At 39.9% G+C, this 16,970-nt stretch overlaps 1 protein-coding gene across 1 annotated transcript in view; it reads right to left on the bottom strand.

Moving 5' to 3' along the window:
- The window catches only part of PLA2R1 (phospholipase A2 receptor 1), a 105,676-nt gene that overhangs the window by 13,971 nt on the left and 74,735 nt on the right, over positions 1–16,970 (bottom strand). Inside the window, exons 14-21 of the mRNA XM_059704300.1 lie at positions 15,705–15,789; positions 13,166–13,298; positions 12,569–12,604; positions 11,946–12,103; positions 9,162–9,226; positions 8,051–8,154; positions 6,053–6,192; positions 156–273 (exon numbers count right to left, since the gene is read on the bottom strand). Of these exons, the coding sequence (XP_059560283.1) occupies positions 156–273; positions 6,053–6,192; positions 8,051–8,154; positions 9,162–9,226; positions 11,946–12,103; positions 12,569–12,604; positions 13,166–13,298; positions 15,705–15,789 (839 nt within the window). The remainder of the gene's footprint in view (positions 1–155; positions 274–6,052; positions 6,193–8,050; positions 8,155–9,161; positions 9,227–11,945; positions 12,104–12,568; positions 12,605–13,165; positions 13,299–15,704; positions 15,790–16,970) is intronic.

Below are 16,970 nucleotides of genomic sequence, written 5' to 3'. Positions count from 1 at the left end.
GTGCATGAACTTTTATAGATGTCATGATCTAAACTTTATAGGTAAGATGGAAAAATTCAGGAAAATACTGATTTGGAAATGTTAGTATTTTGGGGGAATAGTTTAATAAATACTTGAATAAAAATAGTTATTTTTGCCTGATGAACATTGACTACCTTGCTCCACCTTGTTTTCAATGGTGACCAGTGTCCCCCCTTCTTCAACACAGAAATCTTGAGCAGATGTCCAGTTCTTCCAATCACTTGGGTCTTTGGGGATTTTCACCAAAAGGCACTATAAAAAATGTCAACAAATCAAAACAAAAACCTCAGTTCATTTCCATATTTTTATAATGAATTAAAAATTTCCCAAAGATACCATGGATCAGCCTTGAAAATTTTATATATATATATACTTTTTTTGCTCAGAAATGACTCTTTTTTTTTTAATCCTTTGAGCTGCTCCAAGGTGTGAAAATAAAACAAAGAGGACCAGCTTTCCGGGGAAGTGAATGCCTACCTTGCACTAGCATCAGGCAGGAACAGAAGCAAGGATGTGTTTTGTCCTGCAGGATATCAGAACAATGTCTTCTGCTCACTGAGAAATAGTATTCCTTCTAAAAATAAACCAGCCTGACTGCAAAGTGTAGTGTGGCAGATTTCATCTAAATCTGGCTAATATTGGCTTAGTTCAGTTTCAACGGCAAATACGCTTCCTCACTTGAAGTGAGAGAGAAATACTAGGGAGTCAAAACTACATTAGTATTTAAATTCACTATGAACTTGTAATCAGCCATGTGGTCAGCAAGTGCACAAGGAAGAGCCAGAAAAAAACAAAACAAAACATGAGTCCAGTGGGAGGAGAAGCTAGGGCAGGACCTAGGGAGCCCAGGAAGAAGACACAAGGAGAGGGTGGTCAACATTGCTAAATGGAACACAAAAGGAAAGCTGTGGGATTTGGCAGTGAGAAGTGATTGTTGCCCATGAGAGACTCAGTCGTGGTGTAGCAGGGGTTACTCCTTACAGGAAGAGAAATGGAGCAGTAACTACTCTAGGAAGAGAAATGGGAGTTGAAGAAAAGCTTCCCACTCCCAAAGCTCAGTAAAACTTAAACATGTTAGTAGGGCCAGATGGAGTCAGTGGGGGACGGGAGGTGGGGGGAGAGGGAGAGAGAGGGAGCGGGGGAGAAGGAGGGGGAGGGGGGAGGGGAAGAGAAGAAAGGATATAACAACAGAACAGGCTAAGTTCCAGAGAAGTCAGGATAGACTTTATGCAAAGGGTACTCCATCGGGATAGTCTCTCATCAATGAACATAAACAACTCTGGTTATTAATAGGTCAGATTTCAAGATCTTGCCATTGAGAAAATCTCAACTACAAGGTAATTCTAGGGTACCATGGAAGCCTGCCCTTGAGAGAGCTTCCTTCCCCAGCCTCCTCTGGAATGACATCCTTACCCATTTTTCCTTAATTTCTAAGTTTGTCTGCCTCCCATACCCTCCCCTGCCATAAGTTCCTTCAAAAGCAGAGACTAAATGTTGTCCCTCTTTGAACATCACAACAAAGAAGGTCACCAATTAATATGTATGGAATGAAATACAACCCAATAGAATTTGAAATTGCTGTCAAATGACATTGTGAGATATTCTAGATTTAGTCCAGTGGCTGTCAATTGGGGCCACTTTGTCCCTCAGGGGATATTTTGATAATGTCTGGAGACATTTTTGGTGTCACATCTCAAAGTGGGGGGACTGCTATAGGCGACTAGTGAGTAGAGATCAGGGAGGCTGCCAAACATTCTATAATGCCCAGGTCAGTCCCCCAGAACAAAGAATCGTCCAGCCCCGAATGCCAGTAGTGCCTCTGTAATTCTTTTCAGGACTTGGTCTGATCCTGTCACTCTTTAGTGCAAACCCTTCAGTGATTTCACACTGCTCTTAGTATAAAAAGCCTGAAGTTGAGTTACCAACTAAGAGAGGAAGTAAGTACATTTTCAATTCTTGCTTCCTTTACCTTGTTTGCTTCACAAAGAAACAGAATTGGTTATAAAAGATTTTAATTTTACAAAGGTGCCCTTTTATCTATTTCCTTCATTTTTCCTCTTTCCTCTAATTACAAATTCCAAAGAGAGGCACATACTAATTATTAGGAAGTCTTATCATTTAATGTGAATTCACCTTGTGTTCAGATAGTCACACTAATGAACCATTCATAAATACCAACGAACCTCATAGGTTCAGTTAGCTCAGTAAATCTCTCCAGAAAACACACACACACACACACACACACACACTCCCCTCTTCCTTCTTCTTTCCCCCCAACATTGGCTTCAGTCAAGCTTGACTGTGGCACATTGCCAGGACTTCATTGTTTCTAAAAATATGACATATTTACTAACACACTTCAAAATGGTGTCATAATAATTAAAGCAGACCAGCAAGATGAAGTACAGCATCCTTAATTTTAAATTGTTTATTTACTTGCTAATTTACAAAATGTGGTCAAGTTGAATGGATCTCTGATTATGACTGTGAATGAAGGATATCCTCCTGTATTCCTAACAAGTTTTGAACATAAAGTTCTCTTTTGTTTCAAAGTCATTTCCAGCTTAAAATCTGAAAATAGAATTCATGCTCCATCTGCCAAACTCGGTGCCTTCCCAATGTGCTGACTGACATTGAATGGCCCGATCAGTGCTGCATTTATACCAGCCTAAACCTGGAGTCTTCCTCACTATCCCACTCCATCATCCCTTCAATCCTATCACTTGGAAATCCCATTTCTCAGAGGCCCCCACCATTCCCACTGCCCCACATTCTTTATCACCATCATCTTAGTTCAAGCTACTAATAATCTCTTGCCTGGACTACTGTAATAGCTTCCTAACTGCCCTTACCGTTCTAACTCCTCTTCCATTCTATATTGGCACTGTAGCTTGAGTGATTCTTCTCAAAATTCAGTCCTGATCATATCCTTCTTTGGTTAAAGCCCTTCAAGGATTTCCCATTGCTCTTAGAATAAAAACCAGAAACTCTCAGGCGATATAACCCTTGCCTACTTCTTTCGTCTCCCCTCTCATATTCAGGATCTCTATGCTTCCTTTGATTTCTTAACTATGTCACATCCCCTCTCACCACAGCACCTTAGCACATGCTGTTCCCCCTACTTCTAATGCTCCCTGTCCTTCAGACCACTTCAGTCAGGTCCTCCTCTTATACATTTTATAGAACTTTGTAACACTTGTTCATCATACATGTCACAACTTTAAATTATACAGTGTTTACCTGATTGATTCATTACTGTTTATTCCCCCTCAGAGCTATAAGCCCCCAAAGAGAAGGGGTTGTTTATATTTTTCCTAACCATTGACTTACCAATATCCAATATAGTTAAATGAATGAATGAATAAAATGATGCGAATTTGAATAAATTTTTTAAAAAAGAGGAGTGTTTTTTAAGACTATGTTGTGCATGAAATAAAACACTAGCAAATTCCAAACTAGGTGGCTCAAGACAGCTATTAGCACTCAATTCAGGTCCTTGAATAAAAATGTATAAATAGAAGCACAAAAGTTAATCTAACACACACACAAGAGAGAGAGAGAGAGAGAGAGAGAGAGAGAGAGAGAGAGAGAGAGAGAGAGAATTTCTTCCTCCTACAGTTCTGCTGTGACAAGTCTCTTAGATGAACCACTCCTCCAGGGGTAATCCCTGGTCAAGCCTCTTTTATACCATCAAACACAGAGGAAATCATTTGTAAACATTAGAAAAGGAGCTTAACTTCTGGTATCTCAGTTTTAAAACTCTAAAAGCTGGCCCTTAATCAACCAAGTTTCTTTTTTCTTAGAAATAACCAATAGAAATTAATCCTAGGAAGATGACAAACAAAAAATAAAGTTTGATGGGACATAATATATTGCAACTCATTCAGAACTGTGATGTGGGCAATGCTTGTTATTGCTGTCTCCCAGTTTTCCTTCTGTAGCTTTTAAAAAATTAATCAGGGGGACCATGCCCACGGGGCTTTCCACTCCTCTCAGCTATCAATCAACTTTTCTAATAATCTGATAAAGTCACTATTCCAATGTGTAGATGGCAGACGAGTCAATCTCAGAAATGTTTCTCTTAAGCAAAATAAAGGGAAGTGTTAAGGCAAATGTGAGCAAGCCTCTTGTGGTGGGATTTTAGCCATTCATATGCAGGGTAAGGCACTGTGGGGTGGGGAGGCACACTTGGGGGCCTGAACCCTTGCTCTGTAAAAGGTCACCTTCGTGTGAAGCCTGCTGTGATGGTTTCCTTAGTAATCAAATCCTCTGAATGACTGGAAGACCAAATTGTACTACTGTTGCATTGCTGGGCAAGTGTTGGCTACACATTAGAATAACTAAAGAAGATTTTAAAAAATCCCATACGGATCAATTAAATCAGAATCTTTAGAGTGTCACCTGCACCTGGATATTTTGTAAAAGCTCACCTGCTGAGCCTAAATATAGGATCAGGGGTGTGAATCCATAATCTAGCTGTTAGTTATCAATAAAGGCTTTTTTTTTTTTTAAAGATTCTGAGCTATGTGAAGGAGTTTTAATCCTGCTTCACAGACAGTTTTGGAAAGCCCTTCTCTCATACTTTGCTCATGCCCCTTTCTATTCATTTCTAAGGAAGTATTTGCTTGCTCTTTGCCCTGGGTCTGCTCCACTGTCATGCTACCAGGCCCATGTATGTGTCTGCACACTCCCTGTGCCTACACAGGAGGAAACATGGAATAGAGCTAAGCCGTTTAGCTAAAAATATTTGGGGAAAGATAATAGCCAAGGACTGAACCAAAAGGAACCGTTGTGATTTATTTCTCTAATGCCAAGAATTTGAATTGCAATTAACATCCTCTTTTATACATGGGAGGAATTATGAGTTAGCAACAAAAACAGTTGTGTTCATGTTTTGGGGTTGGTCACTGTCTGTATACAAAAATGTGATATTTAGACAAGATAAGCTTTTTTTTTGTACCTGTTCTCTAAGACCACTGCCAGGATGCACTTGTTATAATAGTAGCAAAAAAACTAGCAGCTACAAGAATTAACTATAAGTGGATCAAAACCTAAGTATAAGAGCTTTTTTAGAGAAAAAATATGACACCAAATGCAAAAAAGAAAAATTAGATAAATTAGACTTTAAAAACTATGCACTTAAAAATGGTGAAGATGGTAAATTCTACATGACATGAATTTTAGCCCAATTTAAAAATATCAGTGGGCGCTCAATTAATGTGTCTAACATCCAAATGGCCCCATTTCACAAATTAACAATGAGAGGAAGATCACAAGGGAGAGAGAATGCCCTGCCAATACAGCTGAACAGACAGATTAACAATTGGCTGTCGATGAGCAAAGAGCAAACATTTATAATTTGGGATGCATTTTAATGACTTTCACCTAAGGCCTATAAAGTTATTTTATTATAAAACGTTAGGAGTGGAGAGGAAGTCTCAGCCTTAATTGGAGGCCACATCAGAAATAATAAATCTGGTTTACAATATCCCCACTAGCAATTCAAAAATTTTTCAGCTCTGCACGGAAGCACCTGCTTTATGAGGCTCAGGATCACATTGACTGAGCTGTATTATTAGTGGGTCAATTCATAAGGCAGGCAGAGCTCTCTGCAGGGATGTGTCCAGGCAGGGAAGACACAGAAGGGCATGACGGAGCCTGGGCCCCCTGAAGGTAGTTGACAACTCATTGGGAGCAGGATCTGGATGTACACATGCACACATGTGCACACATGCACACACACACACTTTCAGGGGTCACACTGGCATACAGCATAATGAGTGACGGAATATACAAACACTGAATATACAAACGAAGGGTGGCGTCAAGGCTGTTTCTCACAAACACTTCTTATCCCAAGGGGGTTTTTCCTAAACAGAAAACTTCTCAAATCTCTTGAAAGTTGTGACAAAAATATTCCAGGTCCAGTGGACAAATCATGGGTTTTCAAAGCCACACCCACTTTTTGATGACTTTCTAGAATTGATATCTACAAAAGGGAAACAAAGGCAACTTTTGAAAGTAAGTTTACCTTATAGTTTAAATACAGCCATCCTTTGGGACACAGTCCATGCTGCTTCGGTGTATCTTTCTCTTTCTCTATGGGCCAAAACCTTTTTCGCTTACAGATGCTGGGCATAGAAACTGAACACTCCTCACTAGCCCAGAGTCCTGGAGGGGAAAACGGGTTAGAAATGACTAGAACCAAGGGTAACGCTCTCTACTGATCAGTATTTTTATGACTGCCTCAGTTTATCAAAGGTTGTTTTTTAAATCTAGAAGCTGAACTCAATTTAACTATGAATCATAAAGTTCTCTAGTGACCAAAGCTAATTGGTCAAGGGGCAAAAATCAGTAATTCTAATTCAATAATGCAAATGCAAAAATATCTAAACAAATACTGCAGTTGAAATCATAGAACTGATTAAAGTTCTAAGAGTATTTGGCTTCATTGGGAAAATAATATTTTGTAGAGTACTGCCTTTGTTTTAAAATATTCAACTTCAATGTAAAGAGAGAAAAAAGACTCTAAAACAATAGATGATCGTTTCTACTTTATAATTTGTTCGAAAATATAATAATGTAGAAAAAGTAACTCACAAACCTCTAAGAAAGGAGCACTTCTTAACACTGACTGTTAAACAAAATAGGCTCATATCTAGACATACCCGCAGGAAATGTATCCCCAAAGTCCTTAGCCTCCTGGAAGATGTTTTTGAATTCAGAAGAGCTATATTTTCAGAGAAGATCATAGAATGTATTTCATTAGCATTCAAGCTATAATTTCAGAACAGGGCAAGGATGCATGGAAATTGCAAGGCCAGATTCAGTGTTCTATGTGAGAGATATAAGCCAAAAATATGCTGGCATTTTGAAGGCGGGGCTGGAACGCTATTTTAAATGCAGATTAGCTGCTATACCCCCAGAATCACAAAACAGCCTTTCTTATAGGCTGTTGTGACACCTGCTGGCAAAAGCGAGCCGATTAACCACATGGTTTTATTTTTCCTGACTTCTCTGTAGATGCCCTTGCATCAAGGATTGCTTTCTGTATTCATCCTGCTCCCGACTTTGGGCACAGGTTTGTTATGGATCTGTTAGAGTCGGGAACATCATTACCTTTTATTGGATAAAAAGAGCGGGGTGGATGTAAGTGGGCAATCTATCCAAATAACACTGCACTGATGAGTAGAATTTAAAAAAAGTCTTCAACATAGATATACTTCTAAATCCCACTTGCAAACAGTTGGCATTCTAAAGCAAGCAACAGTTAATGCCAGGTATTTTTTCCCCTATTTTATTTTATTTATTTTTAAATTTATTTATTTATTATTGATAGTATTACAGATATCTCCCATTTCCACCCTCCTTGCCTTCCCTTCTCGCAGCCCCTACCCACTGCCCAGGTCTTCATTACCCTACTGCCCGTGTCCATGGGCTATATATATAAGTATATAAGTTCTTTGGTTTACCTCTTCTCGTTCCCCCAACCCCACACCGAGGTATGTCAGTCTGTTCCATGCCTCCCTGCTTCAGGTCTTATTTTGTTGGTCAATTCATTTGCCAGTTATATTTTTTTAAAGGAATACTGAATTGAATGAAATTTTTTCTTAAATGGGAAATTGGCAGTAAATTTCTCAGAGGTTAAAGATCTGGCCAATTATAAATCGGACACTAGAAAAAGATTTAAAAAAAAATGGGCTCATATTGAAATTTCATAGAGAACAGTATTTGGCACACATATTTTTGACCCACTTTCAAAGGACTCATTTTTGATGCTTTTTTATTTAGTTCATGAGGAAGGCCTTATCTGGATGTCAATTAATTTCAAGAACATGAATTCATGGAATAAGATGTGGGAATGGCTGTTCTTAAACCTGAAGATGAATGAAATTGAACACATTAAATTCAAAAGCAAAACAACCAAACAAAACTTCCTCACTGAGCTAATGCAATGAAAGAGAGATGTCATGCCTCCTGAAAATTATCAGTTTGTACTATAAACCTAGGAATGGATGAATGAAATAACCTGTTGTGGATGAAATGAAGACACATCTCTGGCTGTGGTTATTCTTAGGCCCTTCTCTTTCTTTGTCCCAGTTCTGATATATTACGGGCGCTCCATCTCTCCAGCTGTAGGAAAATTAAAAATCTTAAGGTCTCCTCTCATTCTGCATTTTCAGTCTTCAATACCATTCTTGGACTAAAGGCATAATATATATATATTCTCCTATATAATAAAAGGGTAATATGCAATCCTATATAATAAAAGAGTAATATGCAAATTGACCCTAACAGCAGAATGACTAGTCACTATGACACACACTGACCACCAGGGGGCAGATGCTCATTGCAGGAACTGGCCCCTGGTGGTCAGTGTGCTCCCACAGGGGGAGCTCTGCTCAGCTACAAGCCAGGCTGACGGCTGCCAGCATAGCAGTGATGGCGGGAGCCTCTCCAGCCTCCTCAGCAGCGCTAAGGATGTCCGACTGCAGCTTAGGCCTGCTCCCTGCTGGCAAGTGGACATCCCCCGAGGGCTCCCAGGCTGCCAGAGGGATGTCTGACTGCCAGTTTAGGCCCCATCCCCCAGGAAGCGGGCCTAAGCCAGCAGGTGGACATCCCCCGAGGGGTCCCAGACTGCAAGAGGACACAGGCTGGGCTGAGGGACCCCCCTCCCCCCCCCCACCCGTGCACAAATTTTTGTGCACCGGGCTATATATATATATATATATATATCCTCACCCAGGATATGTTTTTATTAATTTAGAGAGAGGAAGGGTGAGAGAGAGAGAGAGAGAGAAACATTGATGTGAGAGAGAAACATTGATCCATTGCCTCTCCTATGCATCTGGACTGGGGATTGAACACGCAATCTAGATATGTGTCCTGACTGAGAATAGAACTCGCATAGTGTATGGGAGGACACTCCAACCAACGGAACCACCTGGTCAGGGCTGAAGGCATAACATTTTATTAAATTAAAAGAAATACTCATGTGTTAGGTTAGGGAAAAGGAAATTTATAAGCTAAAGATAATGCTTGAAGGCTACTCAACAAATTGATCACTAAGATCTAGCCCAATCATTCGGCAAATAAAATCTATCAAACAAAATTAAATGCTAATTAATCTAGGTCCATACCGGAATTCACCATTGGCTCTTTCTTCTCGAAGTCCAATCCACCAATTTACACCATACTTTGACAACTATTTTTTAAAAAAAGGAAAGTGTCAGCATTTATTCTACTTGTTTTCCCTTTCCATTAGTAAGATTAATGGGTTGCTGGTAATAGCTTTCTATTCTTCAGTATTTTACCCAATTATCTAAAGAAGAGTACTCTAAGGCCTACCATCTTGAGAAAACCTGAAGCTGTATTATTCTAAGATATTTCCTCCTCGTTTTGAAGGAAATTGGAATCAAATATTGAATATTCATACAACATGCAATATCTTAATTGCAAAGTTTCCTATGTATTTAAAAGTAACTTTTCTCTCAGAATAGGGATTTAAAAAGACAATATGGTAAAGTAAAATACAATGTCAATTCCTTTTTCTTGCTAAGAATTTAGTGGTTTATCTTCTCAGTGATTTATGAAATTTTCATTAATGAGCCTATAGAAACTCATTGTATATGTCACTCTATTTGAAAAACAATTCAAAAGACATCAATAGTTGAAAGATTTTGAAATGGAGGGATTAGTCTGAGTATTAGCACCCTCCCCTCTCCAATCACATAGTGAGACATAATATAAGACAAAAGAATACTAGAGAATTTCCAGTGTTTGACAACTAAAATATCATCCTTTATATGTTTTTTTAATCTTACGCTATTATTTATCATACAGATCTCAGTACAATAAAATCCAAACACATGCACACATGTGCACATGCACACACAAACAGGTTAGAACGGGTGTAATACAGTGGGGCCTTGACTTACGAGTTTAATTCGTTCTGTGACGGAGCTCGTAACTCCAATTACTCATATGTCAAATCATAAAGTGAACGAGTGAGACCTGTGATGCTGGGCTGATGTTGTGGCGTTCACTGTGACGTTTGCTGTGCCAACTAGTGGTGGGGTATCTGAAGCTGGCTCGTAACCCGAATTTTAGCTCGCAACTCAAAGCAAAAAATTGGCCAAGAGACGGCTCGTATCTCGAAAAACTCGTTAGTCAGGACACTGGTAAGTCAAGGCCCCACTGTACTAGACTTATGACCCAGGAAATTGAAACTCCCTCCTCAATTATAAAAGAAGAAGAGGCAGTAAGGATTTCTCTGAGACTTCTAAATCAATATACTTTATTGTTTTGTGTGCTGTGTGTGTAAAATGTAACTCAATTTTATATGCTAAAAACTTATTTTGAAGGCATATATTTAAATTTGCACTTGCATTTATTCTATAAAAACTTGAGAATACACGTCAAGATATATAAATGAATTTCAGGTCATTATAAAACAGTACCTCATATCTCGCTAACATTCTAATTTATAAACAGGTATTTTTACTCCTTAAACAGCATGGCTATCTGCCATATCAGCAATTTGAGGACAATGCAAGATGGAGCGAGGATAATTTTGTATCCCTGAGGTGTTGTTTCATGGACGTGTGCATCCAGGCTGAATTCAGATCCCATTGTCAGGCTCTGCAATGGGTCCACTGAGACTGGCTGTGAACTCGGTGGGAGACCCATGACACTTTCATTCACTCTAAAGAGGTCTCATGTGCCACAACAGTGGAAATCACGGCCTGATTGCTCACTGCCCCAATTAAGGGCCTTTAAAGAGCAATTGTAACTACTGCATCTTAAGTGGCATGTTTATTACCACCTCAGTGATAGCAGGGTGAACCTCCACATGGCACGTCATGACCTGTGATATGGAAGAGAACTTCACAGGACAAGCTAAAAATCCAACACGAAAAATGGCTGTTTTAAATTTTAGCATATGTATACAACCCAATTGAAGACATTAATATTCTTCGTATGAAAGAATATAAAAATGTGATATGCTGATTTCTAATTAGCTAGGTCCTCAAAAGAGTAAGTATAGTCTTTTTCTATCTTAAGTTGAAATGGAAAACCACACCTTACCATTTTCTGTATATTGCGACTTTTCAAACTTAAAAAATATTATACTCTTATAAGTAAAAATATTGTACTGTTGTAACTTTAAAAAATTTTTTATTTTATTATCATTTTTAATCCTCATATGAGGATATGTTTATTGATTTTAGAGAGAGGAAGGGAGAGCGAGAGAAACATTGATGTGAGAGAGAAACAACCTTCCTTATGCACCCTGACCGGGGATCAGTCCTGCAAACTGGGTATGTGCCCTGCCTGGGAATTGAACCTGCAACCTTTCGGTATATGGGATGACACTCCAACCACTGAACCGCCCAGCTGGGGCTGTACTGCTGTAACTTTAAAACAGCCACGTATTTCCCAGATACTCGTCGTCCCACATTTGTGCTTTATTTTCCTCCACGCCATTTACCCATTCATCTTTTTATAGAACTCCGTGTGATTCTATTAACTTGTATTGATTACAGTCTTTCCCCCAAAACTAGACTGTAATCTCCAAAAGGGCAGGAGTTTTGGTCTATTTTAATCACTGAGAGAGCCTCAGTTCCTAGTAGAATAGACTCTGAATAAATATGTGTTGAATGAACCTCATAAAAGCAATAACACTCCACTCATTCACTATTGTTGCTAGTAATGAATAAAAGGGGTGAAATGACTGACCAACATTATAAACCCGTGTTTTTCATTATTTTCTCTTTATCTCTATAACAGGGAAAAACCAATTCTCAAAAATCTAAGGCTTTTAATGAAACTTAATAGATGTCTGAAGTCAAAGTTAAAAAATCCCCCAAGGACAGAAGAAGGAGCTGGCTCTAAATTTCTTATGGTTAAATGGATTCAAGTACCGCTCTTATTTTGCTGAGGGTAAATTCTTGCTCATGTGCAGAATGAATTGTGAGGAGATCACCGCCCAGCCAGCCACAGACAAACTCCAAGTCGGACCATTCGGAGGCATAGGTATGGAAAAGGTACTCTGCATCCTGATAAAAGAGCCAGGGTTCATCTGAAAGAAAAATAAACAATGCAAATAATGCAGAAAGTATTGACCAATATAGTGCAGCCTTAAATAAGATAGGCCATAATGAACCCCAAATTCATAATTTGGTTACTCAGCATTGAAAAAATTGTGTGTTTAAATAAGTATATTTAAACATACATGAATGAATATATAACTTGCTCACTTTTCTAGTTCTGTCTCATGTAAGAAACTTTCATTTGTATTCAAAGGTCTGGGATAGATGCATATTTCAAAATCACGCACTGAAAATGGAGTTAAGCTATGATATTGGTCATTAATCATATTTAATAACATTTATCAATTTGATTATTTACTGATTATTTGTTAATTTGAACAAATTAGTCCTAGATTGACTAATAAAAGATGCTCAACTGCTGAACTGTAATAATACAGTAATGGTATATAGTAGCACATAATTCGAAGTTCAAGAACTGCCAGGATAGTTCTTACCGTACTGGTACCAGGGGGGAATCTTGGGTTTCACATCTGTAAAGTGAAAGCAAACCACCCTGAGTAACCACTCTTCACAGATGTGCTACCTCTGACTTACTTCAGCTCTAAACACAATATTTTGTACTCTGTCTTTTGAAAGACCATTTAAAAACCAAGTATGTTGTGCTATTTGAAATATGGTAAGTTCTCATACTTGAGTAGGAGGCTCTGCTTACAGATGGAAGGATGTGAACACTTGCTGAGGGCCTACTGTGTGTCACACACTATTCTAGGTGCTTTCACTCACTCATTTGACAAGTAATTTTGTTTGATTGTAATGTCACTTCTTCCAGATTGTACTCGCAAAACACAATATGATATAGTCAGTTATCCTCACTTCCTATTAACTAACTTAGCATACTGCACTAGTGTCATTTTTAAAAATTTCTCCTATGATTTGTTCTTTGCTAAAATAGTGCAGTTTGGTTCATCATGAAGGGTACTGGTTGTGATCCAAGATACTCGCATTTAAGATCCCTGTAACTCTTCACTTGGGAAAATGCTATATATTTTTAAAAAGCAAACATATAGTAAAGATCTTGTTACTATTTTTACCTCTTGGAATTTTGCATATCCATTCGCGCTTGGAACCACAGTGCGAGGGCAGCAATGTTTTATTTGCTTTATAAACAGCACAGTTTCTGGTATTATCTCCAAAATAAGTATTGTCTAAAAATGAAGAGACAACCTGCAGCAGATGAAGTTCATTATTCCTTAATGACGATTCCCCCACAAAAAGTTTCAAAAGATCATAAAAGGCACTCTTGTAAAGAAACCGCGGAAGACTTCTGGGGGAAGCTCTAGAAAGATCTGGATATGATTCCAGTTAAAGGTTGTCCCCCAATTGTGAAGAACAAGTGAATCCAATTTTAGAAATTTTTCTTAAGAATGATCTTTTCTTAAAAGAGGCATGCTACTCCTTTCTCCAGATGAGCAAAGCAGACGCATGCTTCTTTCTGAACTTATACTATTTCCTCACTAGCAGGATTAGGCTAGCTACCGTGGGATCCTGAGTAAACCTCTTAAGAAGCTCAGGGACTTGTCAGATTTGGGTCTCACCTTGGGTGTAGATTGTTTTGTACAGACACTAAGCTTTTAGTTTCTAATCACTAATTTCTAAGTCACCACTAGCTTGAATCAGGAAACTATCCAACACTTCCCATGAATTATCACACAACAGGGGTATTCAAGAAAGACTCAACACTTTCAATGATTTAATGACTATCTGGTAGAAGAGTGGATGAACCAGAAGTGAAATTAGGGTGAAATTTTGGGGAAAAAGAGGATGCTTTGAAATCACCTGTACTCCTCTTCAAACATGTACACAGTCATGCAACAGTTCATCTAACTTAAACATATGTGAGCTCTGACTCAGAGAACAGCATGAGGTCGAATATTCATTGTACCTAGTGGGGAGTGAGGAAGGACTCAGTGTCCTGCTTCACGGCTTTGTCTCCTTTATTCTGAACCAAATTGTCTATTTCTCTCCGATTACCAATGAGTTTGTTTTACTAAAATGAAATGGAGTGTTCTCAAGCTCTATGGAGCACACATCATTAAATATTTTTTTTATTGTTGACAGTATTACAGGTGTCTTTCATTTTCTCCCTTTTTGTCCCTTCCACACAACCCCCACCCCACTCCAGGCCTTCCCCATACTACTGTCTGAGTCCATGGGTTATTCATATATGCACATATGTTCTTTTTAATCTCTTCCTGTTCCCCAGTACCCCTGCCCCGCCCACTGAGATCTGTTATTCGGTTCCATGTTTTTAAACGCTACATTGACATTAATCACCCAACGTCAGGTTGGGGTCAGATCAATCCTGGTATGCCCCTTCTGCTTTCTGGGCCTCTGTTTCTTCATCAGCAAAACAGATGGGTGGGGCTGGGTGATCTTTAAGATCTCTTCCCACTCTCTGGTCCCGATGCCCTTTTTAAAGAAGCCGTACATGGGTGGAAACTTTAATTTTTTAACTAGCATGCCTTCATTATTTTCTTCTCACTGTAAGCGTATAGCTTTTCCACAGATCTCTTTCTTGACACAAATTTGAATGCTCTCTCTGTTGTGGACGTAGAGTTCCTATTTCTCTATTGATCGTTACTATTTCAAAGTTTAGCTACTGGTATGTTGCCAACTAGGAAACATTATACTATTGTGGCTTTGGAGGCAGGCAACCATGGACCAGTGCTGGCTCTCCTATGTATCATTTTAGGCAAACTAGTTAATCATTTCAGTCCTCACTGCATTGAATTGCTGTAAGGATGCAATGAGACCCTGCAGGCAGGACTGCACTCAGCTCAGAACTTGGAAGGGAGTTACAGCTCAATAAACAGGAGCTGCAGCAAGTGCTCGCTACAGGCTATTGCTAGCCTCCCCATTTCGCAGGTGCAGCGAACAGCGTGATTCTGCCTGTGCCCTTGGATGGACCCCATTTCAATCTGCGATACTGCTTCTGTTTTTTCCCCTATCCTCTTGAGAAAAATGTGAGCATTCTTCATTGAACCCGAAAAAATACGTAGTGGTAAGTCCCCCCTTTCCTTTACACAGGCTTTTATAAGTATGAAGCTGACAAAAAGCAAGTCTTTCTTTCTCTTTCCTAATGACTCGCTCTGGCTGAGAAGGAGGCGATATTTTTAAGACTGGCATTTCCGTCCTTTTAGAGGGAGATAAAATGAAACTGGCTCTTTTCCTTGTGGCATGGATGAGGGTCCTGCATTCACACACTAAGGAGCCGAGCAGGAGAAGGAGGGAGGGGTAAAGGAAGCCTGGCCTTGTTTCAAAGAACAGTGGCTTCTTTGCTGGGGACTCTTCACATGGTAGATGGTGTGAGGACCTTTCTGGAGATGTTGATCCTTTTCAGGATAAGCTCCTATGAAACTATCTGGCCTCACAGCTAGCCGGCTGGCCAAGGTTTCCCAGGCATTCCTGAAATAACTCTTCTGGCATAAAGGTCTGGTGTAGTTTCTGGTTTGGGTCTGAGTCATGGGAAATAGGGTCACTATTTCCAGGTTCATTTGCTTGATCTATCAGGTGGCTCCAAGGCCACCTGTTTTGAATTCACTGCCTTTTCTTTGGGTCGGAAAGACTTACAGGGGTTCCATCGGACCACTCCCAAGAGCCAGCGTTCAGGGGATTTCTTTTATTAAATCCGATCCAGAACTGCCTTTCCTCTGTCCTGTGAAGAGAAGAGAGAGACACTTGGCCTTCCCCATTGAATTCCCCACAGTATGAAAAAGGCTCAAGTCAGTACTGATGGGGGCAGGAAGCAGCTGACGCTGCGGGCGGGGTTGATCAAGTCACGTAAACATGTACAGAGCATGTCCCATGTGCAAAACCTGAGTCTGAGACGAACTGAGAGGAGAGTCAGCCTGGCTTCCCATTCCTCTTGGCCTGTGCTGTGCTCACCGGTGATGTGCAGCTGGGGGAGAAGCCAGCCCCTGTTGAGAACATGGTGTTCTCATGTTCGTGAGGAAGGGCAACACCCTTCCATCAGGCCCGGAACACATGAGAGCCAAGTGGTAAGAGATTTTGGACTTCGCTCCACTGTACTATTTATACTACTTTGAGATACTTTGATTTGTGGCTCTTTGGTCACACGCGCATGTATTCTCTGAAGGTTCATGGCCATCACTCCTGTTTAATAATGGGGTTTTTGTTCAGATCCCAACAGAAATGTTTCCACAGCTAATCAGCCTGAGGCATGGGGGGTTAGCTTCAGCAGTCACCTCTGGGTTAGACATGGCGAGAAGCCCCACAGAGAACCATCTTCCTTCCTATAAGGCGGAGGACAACATGTCACACCCCAGAGGATTCCAGCAAGCAAGCAAGCAAGCAATAAAGCATGATTGTACAATGAGCCATCTCACTATGCTCGTGTTCTGAGAACAGTGTTGGAGAATTCAAGATTTATCAGTTCAAAAGTCACGACAGGTGCTGTATTTTCCTTATGCAGAGATGCTCTATGCTGGAGCCCCTTTTTCAGATATTCCAGCTCCCCTGCCTGAATGACACAAAAGAAAGTAAACTGTGACTGAGAAAACCTGAGGTCACTGGGGCTGGGAGGTGGGGGTGGGGGGGCACCTCGGCCTTGGTTACGTTTTAGGTTTAAGACAGTGGGAAATTGAGGCGGCTGCCTTACCTTTATGCCAGTCATATTACCATATTTTCCCATGTATAAGACGCCCCCATGTATAAGATGCCCCCCCCCCCCACTTTCCAACCCAAAATTAAGAAATCAACATTTTAAACATTTTGTCTGTTTTCCTCTTAAAGCCTTCTTCTTTTTTGGCATCTTAAGGAGTTGTTCTTCCTGTTTTCTCCGCTGTCTGATCATACACTCAGTGGGAGGAGGTCCAA

Source organism: Myotis daubentonii, chromosome 7 (assembly GCF_963259705.1).
Source record: "Myotis daubentonii chromosome 7, mMyoDau2.1, whole genome shotgun sequence".
Lineage (NCBI taxonomy): Eukaryota > Metazoa > Chordata > Mammalia > Chiroptera > Vespertilionidae > Myotis > Myotis daubentonii.
Note: the sequence above shows the minus strand (reverse complement) of the source record. Positions and strands in the feature narration are given on the sequence as shown.